The sequence below is a fragment of the Coregonus lavaretus genome (genome assembly GCF_964263955.1).
Source record: "Coregonus lavaretus genome assembly, chromosome: 24".
Taxonomy (NCBI): Eukaryota; Metazoa; Chordata; class Actinopteri; order Salmoniformes; family Salmonidae; genus Coregonus; species Coregonus lavaretus.
The window spans coordinates 46,180,400-46,190,982 of record NC_140011.1 but is presented as its reverse complement, the minus strand read 5'-3'; the positions used below and the strand labels follow the sequence as shown (position 1 = coordinate 46,190,982).

General features: G+C 45.1%; 1 protein-coding gene across 1 annotated transcript in view; it reads right to left on the bottom strand.

Annotated features, from left to right (window-relative positions):
* Positions 1–6,282, bottom strand: part of LOC311099911 (DNA polymerase theta-like) — a gene marked incomplete at its 5' end in the record, with an annotated part of 118,742 nt that extends 112,460 nt beyond the window's left edge. The window contains one exon of the mRNA XM_084140628.1: positions 6,163–6,282. Within this exon, the coding sequence (XP_083996754.1) occupies positions 6,163–6,282 (120 nt within the window). The remainder of the gene's footprint in view (positions 1–6,162) is intronic.
* Positions 6,283–10,583: the final 4,301 nt, after the last annotated feature.

The window sequence follows — 10,583 nt, the reverse complement described above, 5'->3', positions numbered from 1 at the left end:
GAGAGAGAAAACAAAAAGAGAATTACTTGACACATTGGAAAGAACAAACAAAAAAAACAGAGCAAACTAGAATGCTATTTGGCCCTGAACAGAGAGTACACAGTGGCAGAATACCTGACCACTGTGACTGACCCAAACTTAAGGAAAGCTTTGACTATGTACAGACTCAGTGAGCATAGCCTTGCTATTGAGAAAGGCCGCCGTAGGCAGACCTGGCTCTCAAGAGAAGACAGGCTATGTGCACACTGCCCACAAAATGAGGTGGAAACTGAGCTGCACTTCCTAACCTCCTGCCAAATGTATGACCATATTAGAGACACATATTTCCCTCAGATTACAGCGATCCACAAAGAATTCGAAAACAAACCCAATTTTGATAAACTCCCTTATCTACTGGGTGAAAAACCACAGTGTGCCATCACAGCTGCAAGATTTGTGACCTGTTGCCACAAGAAAAGGGCAACCAGTGAAGAACAAACACCATTGTAAATACAACCCATATTTATGTTTATTTATTTTCCCATTTGTACTTTAACTATTTGCACATTGTTACAACACTGTATATATACATAATATGACATTTGAAATGTCTTTATTCTTTTGAAACTTCTGAGTGTAATGTTTACTGTTAATATTTATTGTTTATTTCACTTTTGTTTACTATCTACTTCACTTGCTTTGGCAATGTTAACACACGTTTCCCATGCCAATAAAGCCCTTAAATTGAAATTGAATTGAATTGAGAGACAGATAGAGAGAGAGAGAGAGAGAGAGAGAGACAGAGAGAGAGAGAGGTCTTACCTAATCGTCCTTGTCTAAACTCTGCTGTCAGTCCTCATTAGATCTGAGAGGACTCACTATGACACAGTCTCTCTCTTCCACACACAGACTCTTTCACTCTCTTTCTGCAGCTGTATGTTTTCTCCCTCTATCTCTCCTTCCACACCACTAGTTGTTTTACCCATTCACCATTCAACTCCTTCATTGGTTATTTTAGTCAGTGGCTCTCTCTCTTTCCTCTCTCCATCAGAACCGGTGCAAACCTGTCCTCAAACCGGTCCAAACCAGCCCTTGATCCGCTCCAAACCTGACCATACACACAGCCTTGAACGTTCCATTCCAAAACACTGCCTAATTCATCCTCCTACCACCATTCACACACAAACACACAAACAATCACATACAAACACACACACACTCTCACCACCCAGCAGCACGTCCAGATACAGTTGGTAATATCCCCCCCCCCCACCTACACACACCTGGGTGTCCGTTAGGAGCATATTGCGGACATTTAAGAAATGTACCGGACCCTTATGCATTGAAACCTGACCCATTAGGGCGTCCACCAGGGCCTAAAATGAACACCCGCCACCTGCCAAATACGGGTAGATTTTGGCATTGGCGGGTAAGATGTCTATTTCACCAGCGGGTCGTCAGGGATCCACAGTACAGTGGGGAGAACAAGTATTTGATACACTGCCGATTTTGCAGGTTTTACTACTTACAAAGCATGTAGAGGTCTGTCATTTTTATCATAGGTACATTTCAACTGTGAGAGACGGAATCTAAAACAAAAATCCAGTGTGTGTTATACCTGGAGGGTAGGGGGTTATACTGGTCTATACCTGGAGGGTAGGGGTCTATACCTGGAGGGTAGGGGGTCTATACCTGGAGGGTAGGGGATCTATACTGGTCTATACCTGGAGGGTAGGGGGTCTATACCTGGAGGGTAGGGGGTCTATACCTGGAGGGTAGGGGGTCTATACCTGGAGGGTAGGGGTCTATACCTGGAGGGTAGGGGGTTATACTGGTCTATACCTGGAGGGTAGGGGGTCTATACCTGGAGGGTAGGGGATCTATACTGGTCTATACCTGGAGGGTAGGGGGTCTATACCTGGAGGGTAGGGGGTCTATACCTGGAGGGTAGGGGGTCTATACCTGGAGGGTAGGGGTCTATACCTGGAGGGTAGGGGGTTATACTGGTCTATACCTGGAGGGTAGGGGTTATACTGGTCTATACCTGGAGGGTAGGGGGTTATACTGGTCTATACCTGGAGGGTAGGTCTATACTGGTCTATACCTGGAGGGTAGGGGGTTATACTGGTCTATACCTGGAGGGTAGGGGGTTATACTGGTCTATACCTGGAGGGTAGGTCTATACTGGTCTATACCTGGAGGGTAGGGGGTCTATACCTGGAGGGTAGGGGGTATACTGGTCTATACCTGGAGGGTAGGGGGTTATACTGGTCTATACCTGGAGGGTAGGGGGTTATACTGGTCTATACCTGGAGGGTAGGGGGTTATACTGGTCTATACCTGGAGGGTAGGGGGTTATACTGGTCTATACCTGGAGGGTAGGGGGTTATACTGGTCTATACCTGGAGGGTAGGGGGTTATACTGGTCTATACCTGGAGGGTAGGGGGTTATACTGGTCTATACCTGGAGGGTAGGGTCTATACTGGTCTATACCTGGAGGGTAGGGGGTTATACTGGTCTATACCTGGAGGGTAGGGGTTATACTGGTCTATACCTGGAGGGTAGGGGGTTATACTGGTCTATACCTGGAGGGTAGGGGGTTATACTGGTCTATACCTGGAGGGTAGGGGGTTATACTGGTCTATACCTGGAGGGTAGGGGGTTATACTGGTCTATACCTGGAGGGTAGGTCTATACTGGTCTATACCTGGAGGGTAGGGGGTTATACTGGTCTATACCTGGAGGGTAGGGGGTTATACTGGTCTATACCTGGAGGGTAGGGGGTTATACTGGTCTATACCTGGAGGGTAGGTCTATACTGGTCTATACCTGGAGGGTAGGGGGTTATACTGGTCTATACCTGGAGGGTAGGGGGTTATACTGGTCTATACCTGGAGGGTAGGGGGTTATACTGGTCTATACCTGGAGGGTAGGGGGTTATACTGGTCTATACCTGGAGGGTAGGGGGTTATACTGGTCTATACCTGGAGGGTAGGGGGTTATACTGGTCTATACCTGGAGGGTAGGTCTATACTGGTCTATACCTGGAGGGTAGGGGGTTATACTGGTCTATACCTGGAGGGTAGGGGGTTATACTGGTCTATACCTGGAGGGTAGGGGGTTATACTGGTCTATACCTGGAGGGTAGGTCTATACTGGTCTATACCTGGAGGGTAGGGGGTTATACTGGTCTATACCTGGAGGGTAGGGGGTTATACTGGTCTATACCTGGAGGGTAGGGGGTTATACTGGTCTATACCTGGAGGGTAGGGGGTTATACTGGTCTATACCTGGAGGGTAGGGGGTCTATACCTGGAGGGTAGGGGGTCTATACCTGGAGGGTAGGGGGTCTATACCTGGAGGGTAGGGGGTCTATACCTGGAGGGTAGGGGGTCTATACCTGGAGGGTAGGGGGTCTATACCTGGAGGGTAGGGGGTCTATACTGGTCTATACCTGGAGGGTAGGGGGTCTATACCTGGAGGGTAGGGATCTATACTGGTCTCCAGTGTGTGTTTTGTCAAATGCTATTTGTCCCCCCTTCTTCCTTACTGGTTTTCTGTTCCTAGCTCGGCTCCGATGTCCTTCCTTTTCTGTTCCTAGCTTGGCTCCGATGTCCTTCCTTTTCTGTTCCTAGCTTGGCTCCGATGTCCTTCCTTTTCTGTTCCTAGCTTGGCTCCGATGTCCTTCCTTTTCTGTTCCTAGCTTGGCTCCGATGTCCTTCCTTTTCTGTTCCTAGCTTGGCTCCGATGTCCTTCCTTTTCTGTTCCTAGCTCGGCTCCGATGTCCTTCCTTTTCTGTTCCTAGCTTGGCTCCGATGTCCTTCCTTTTCTGTTCCTAGCTTGGCTCCGATGTCCTTCCCACTCATTTTCATTACCCTGTTCAATGGGTTCTGACTTGTGTTCCCTAAAGCACCAAACCACCCCACAATATTAAAGTGTGTTTGACACAGATGGACAACAAACTCCTTTCAGAACGGAGGAGCCAGAGACGTTTGGATCAGGGATGGGCAACTCCTTGGGGGCCTGATTGGTGTCACATATTTGCCCAGCCTTGTAGCTAACACACCTGATTAAACTAATTGCATTCTAAACTGAAGACCATGATTAGTTGATTATTGGAGGCAGGTGTGTTAGCTGTGGCTGGGGAAAACATCTGTCACCAATCAGGCCCCCGAGGACTGGAGTTGCCCATCGCTGATCCCAACGATGATGATGTTGACAGTGACGCTGGTCTATTAGAGGTCGTGTGTGTGTGTGTGTGTGTGTGTGTGTGTGTGCGCGTGTGTGCGTGCGTGTTGTGCGTACATGCGTGCATGTTGTGTGTGTGCGCGCGTGTTGTGCGTACGTGCGTGCGTGCGTGTGTGTGTTTGTGTGGTGTGTGTGTGGTGTGTGTGTGTGTGGTGTGTGTGTGTGTGTGTGTGTGTGTGTGTGTGGTGTGTGTGTGTGCGTGTGTGTGTGTGTGTGTGGAGTGTGTGTGTGTGGTGTGTGTGTGTGTGGTGTGTGTGTGTGTGTGTGTGTGTGGTGTGTGTGTGTGTGGTGTGTGTGTGTGTGTGTGTGTGGTGCAGCAGAGTTTCTATTTTGAGCTCTAACAACCTTTCATCTCCTTCAGCAGCACAGAGACAACTTAATAGGATCACCCAGGCCTGCTGCACCTGCATACCATAAACCCTGACTCACCTCCTGTAAATCCTTACCCATTAGTTAGGCAAGACAGCCGGACCGACAGACAGCCGGACAGACAGAAAGACGGACAGGCAGGCAGGCAGACAGACAGGAGGACAGGCAGACAGACGGACAGCCAGGGTCTCTGGTTATGTCTGGTAAAGAGTATAGTCCGAGTATAGTCTGAGTATAGTTTGAGTACAGTCTGAGAATATTATGAGTATAGTCTGAGTATATTATGAGTATATTATGAGTATAGCCTGAGTATAGTCTGAGTATATTGTGAGTATAGTATGAGTATAGTCAGAGTATATTATGAGTATATTATGAGTATATTGTGAGTATAGTCTGAGTATAGTCTGAGTATAGCCTGAGTATAGCCTGAGTATAGTCGGAGTATATTATGACCACCAGAAATGACTAGTCATGCAGGATATCCTCTCCACAGGACAGTAGAAATGTTCCTCAGTAAAGTGACTACGCCCCAATCACCATGACTCAGGCTAACCTGCTCCATCCTCTTCACAGGGGGAAGAGAGGGTAGTGAGGAGAGGAGGAGGAGAGGGTAGTGAGGAGAGGAGGAGAGGAGGAGAGGAGGAGGAGAGGGTAGTGAGGAGAGGAGGAGAGGAGGAGGAGAGGGTAGTGAGGAGAGGAGGAGAGGAGGAGAGATGCCTACGTGCTCTGGAGCAGAACCCCCCCCCCCACACACACACACACTCCCCCCACTCCTCAGACATAGAGGACTGTCCTCTGCGTATTTAGCACACTGTCTCCTTGTTTTCTGCAGTTTTCAGCAAATATCGACAATAATCATTCAAATGCGAAAGAGTGTACAATAAAAAGATTTTGGCATTGCCAGTGTTCAGTGTCATTAAAACCGTTATTAACCGTTATTAAGCGTCTCTGTCCTAGCTAACCGCTCTCTTCTCTCTCCGTGTTTGTATTCCGACAGCTGTCTGCAACAGGCTGCCACAACTTCATCTTTAGCTAGCTAGACAGCTGCTGCCCTAGCTTCGTCCTGCAACGTAGACATTTATATGAACATTTATAAAACATTATTTGGATTTAAACATAAAATACCAACTAACGTTATCTCTCTCTCTCTGTCTCTGCTCCTTCATCTCCCACTGCAAAGAGATGCGCAATAAGAACCTAACTGCTACAGAAAGCCACAGTATAATTAATAGTTTCTCTCGATACAAAATAAATATACATATCTATGTCCGCAAATACCGACACGACATTTGGCTAGCTAGCTAGGTAACTGTCTCCAGCTAGCTGTCACGTCCGTAAGGTTCAGCTGACTGGGCAAAAAAAACACCTTTCTCATCTAAATGACAGCGAGAGTACAGCAAAATGTGATGTTACTGAAATTAGAAATATCACAAAGAGGAGTGTGTCTTACCTGACAATAGGTAGTTATCTAGTTAAATAAGTTCTGCGTAGAGGGGACTAGAGGACCGTTGATGCTGCGCGGAGGTCTGTCTGTTCAGTGCCGCAGCGCAACGTGACCCCGTTACAAAACCCTCCGCCCCTGGGCGGGGCCCGGCGTCATCACCCACAGACACTGAATATTCATGAGGACGCCGGATGGGGATGGAGAGGCCCTGACGTCGGGTGGGGGTGGGGCCGTGTACCATATGTGTAAGCCGGGAGTCGGGGAAGTGTCTCTGTGGTATATGATGCAGGTGATGTTATGGAAGTCTTTCATTTAATCAGCGGGGCTCTTGATGGGCAATTTTGTGAGACTGTCTAACAGACAGACAGACAGACAGACAGGCAGACAGACAGTGACAGACAGAGACAGACAGACAGGCAGACAGACAGTGACAGACAGAGACAGACATACACACACACACCCCCCTAGAGAAAGAGAAGTGCTCTCCTCTCTCTCTACCCTCTCCTTCCCTCCCAGCAACACCATCCCCAGTCCTTCCTCTCTCTTCCTCACCCTCCTCTCTCTCTACCCTCTCCTTTTCTCTCTCATGTTCTCTCTCTCTCTCTCTCTCTCTCAATAGCAAGGCTATGCTCACTGAGTCTGGACATAGTCAAAGCTTTCCATAAGTTTGGGTCAGTCACAGTGGTCAGATATTCTGCCACTGTGTACTCTCTGTTTAGGGCCAAATAGCATTCTAGTTTGCTCTGTTTATTTGTTCGGGTCTAATTGTGTTGTTGTCCTGAGGCTCTGTGGGGTCTGTTTGTGAACAGAGCCCCAGGACCAGCTCTCTCTCTCTCTCTCTCTCTCTCTCTCTCTCTCTCTCTCTCTCTCTCTCTCTCTCTCTCTCTCTCTCTCTCTCTCTCTCTCTCTCTCTCTCTCTCTCTCTCTCTCTCTCTCTCTCTCTCTCTCTCTCTCTCTCTCTCTCTCTCTCTCTCTCTCTCTCTCTCTCTGAGAAGCATTCTAGTTTAATGAAGTGGAAACGTTTAAATCAAGAGAACTGCATCTATAAACCAAGCACACTCTCCCTTCCTCAGACACACACACCTTTCTCTCAGAGCAGACCTTTTACCTTTTTTATTTTGTAGTGCTAGATATTACTGCACTCACTGTTGGATCTAGAAACACAAGCATTTCGCTGCACCTGCGATAACATCTGCAAATTTGTGTATGCGACCAAAAAACGTTGATTTCATTTGACACAGGAAAACACCCTAAGTTACGAACAGTTTAATAGTTCAGCCGGTGGTTAGAAAAATACAGAGCAAAGCATTGGTGCAACAACAACCTCATCACAGATCAGGGGTTAGAATATTTAGAGAGAGAGAGAGAGAGAGAGAGAGAGAGAGAGAGAGAGAGAGAGAGAGAGAGAGAGAGAGAGAGAGAGAGACAGACAGACAGAGAGAGAGAGAGAGAGATAGAGACACAGACACAGAGAGAGAGAGAGAGAGAGAGAGAGAGAGACAGAAACAGAGAGAGAGAGAGAGAGAGAGAGAGAGAGAGAGGGGGAGAGAGAGAGAGAGGGGGAGAGAGATAATTTCCTAACAAGGCATCCAGAATACTGAGAAAATAAGAAAAAAAACACATCTGACAGCAACATAACAATCACATCTGGGTCCAATACATACTTCAAATACTTCCACATACATGACCTGATTTAGTTCGCCCCGGTACAATGGAATCATTAGAACAGTCCCAAAGGTGCAAATTCAAAGCGAAATCCAGTGCTGCTCAAAAACTTTTGAGTATTTGAAAGTATTTTGTATTTGACTCAGGTCTAATAAGAATAAGGTAGGGATCAGGTGTGAGGCATTGTGGGTAAGAAATAAGGGCAGTCCTTTATAAAACCCTCCAGTATATACAGTGATAGCATAGTGGTATACATGCTATAGACAGGCGTTATAGAGTGGGTCAGAAGTTTACATACAATAAGCTGACTGTGCCTTTAAACAGCTTGGGAAATTCCAGAAAATGATGTCATGGCTTTAGAAGCTTCTGATAGGCTAATTGACATCATTTGAGTCAATTGTATGGTATTCTTAATGTTACTCAATCCGGATTCAGACCTAAACATAGCACCACTACCATGCTTGTTGTAAATTATATTACAAGTGCCTTAGATGATAGAAAGAATGGTGCTGCCATGTTTGTAGACTTGTCAAAAGCTTTTGGTACTGTAGACCATGTTGTTCTGTTGAATAAGCTGTCCTCGATAGGGTTCGGTACTGATGCTTGTCGATGGTTTCATAATGATCTCAGTGACAGAACTCAGGCCATTAAGGTAGATGGGGTCAAATCCGAGTTCCTTGAGTTACATAAAGGGGTGCCCCAAGGAACGATACTCGGCCCACTACTGTTTACAATCTATATACATTTTACAATCTATATAAATAACATTGGTAATGCTGTAAAAAAAAACAAAGCATGCATTTTGTTTTGTTTGCATTTAGCACTAACTTTAGATACAATAGTGACCTCTGCAGTGGTTGAAAATCAGACTTCAAATGTGAAAATGTTTGGCCAACCGATGGAGCAATGGAATACAACGCTATCATCCGCAAGGTCCCATAACCCAGATTTAAATTAATTTGTAATGACTAGTTTGAATGGTAAACAAATTGAGCGAGTTCCTTCCTACAAATATCTTGGTATCTGGCTTGATGACAAACTGTCATTTAAAAAACATGTCACTGAGCTGGTTTCTTTTACAGAAACAAAGCAGAAACTTGCTGAATGATCAGAGAAATGATAGTCAAAGCTTTTCTTTAAGGCTATTTACAGAAAAAGTAAGTCCTGGGTGCTTTGATAGCAATAGACAATAAGAAATCCCCAGGAGCCGACCAATTGGATCCCGATCTGCTTAAGTGTGCAGCGCCCATCATTGTTGGCTCAATAACCCATATTTTTTATTTAAACATCGTTATCAGGAAATATTCCAAAAGTATGGAAATCAGCTCTTGTGTTGCCACTCCATAAGGGCGGGGATAGTAGTGATCTTAATGATTATCTCCCCATTTTAAGGCTTCTTGTCTAGCTAAGATTCTTGAATCCTTGGTAAATGTACAACTGCTCTTTTTTTATCTGAGAAATGTATTTTGAACGTAAACCAATCAGGGTTTAGGCCTGGGCATTGTGCTACCACGGCAACCCCTTTAGTTGTTTATGATCTTGTCAATGCTGCCGACACTAAAGTTAAATGTGCTGCTTTGTTTGTGGACTTGTCAAAAAGCTTTTGATACTGTTGATCATGCTATGGAAGTGCATAAAGGTGTACCACAGGGGTCTGCAGTCAGATTCTATAGCAGGAATCCCTTGTTGATTTAAAACTTGTGCTTAATATGGGCAAAACGAAATACAATGTTTCAGATGAACTACACGTTCACTCATTAGATGGTTCTCCAATTGAACATGTTCCCGCATATAAATACTTGTGCATTTCGACTGATATGGATTTGACGTTTAAAAAACATACAGTGGGGGAAAAAAGTATTTAGTCAGCCACCAATTGTGCAAGTTCTCCCACTTAAAAAGATGAGAGAGGCCTGTAATTATTTTCATCATAGGTACACGTCAACTATGACAGACAAATTGAGAAAAAAAAATCCAGAAAATCACATTGTAGGATTTTAAAATAAATTTATTTGCAAATTATGGTGGAAAATAAGTATTTGGTCATCTACAAACAAGCAAGATTTCTGGCTCTCACAGACCTGTAACTTCTTCTTTAAGAGGCCCCTCTGTCCTCCACTCGTTACCTGTATTAATGGCACCTGTCCACAACCTCAGTCACACTTCAAACTCCACTATGGCCAAGACCAAAGAGCTGTCAAAGGACACCAGAAACAAAATTGTAGACCTGCACCAGGCTGGGAAGACTGAATCTGCAATAGGTAAGCAGCTTGGTTTGAAGAAATCAACTGTGGGAGCAATTATTAGGAAATGGAAGACATACAAGACCACTGATAATCTCCCTCGATCTGGGGCTCCACGCAAGATCTCACCCCGTGGGGTCAAAATGATCACAAGAACGGTGAGCAAAAATCCCAGAACCACCCAGGGGGACCTAGTGAATGACCTGCAGAGAGCTGGGACCAAAGTAACAAAGCCTACCATCAGTAACACACTACGCCGCTGTAACATAGAGGCTCAGAATAAATTAGAGGAAAAACAAAAAGAAATGGAGAAACTTATTCAAGAAAGATCAAGTGTAATATATTATAAAAATAAAGCAAACTGGATGGAATATGGGGAAAAATGCACAAAATTATTTTTTAATCTTCAACATAGGAATGCTACCAAAAAGAACTTAATGAATTACAATTGATGGAGTCACCCATAATTCACCAAATGATATTTTGAAGGAAGAAACAAAGTACTTTAAGCATATGTTTTCTTTTCAGTCGCCTCCATCTCCTCTAACTGAAGCTAATTGTAGAGATTTTTTTTCTATTGATAATGTCAAATTAACAGCCACACAGAAAGACTCATGTGAAGGTGAAATTACAG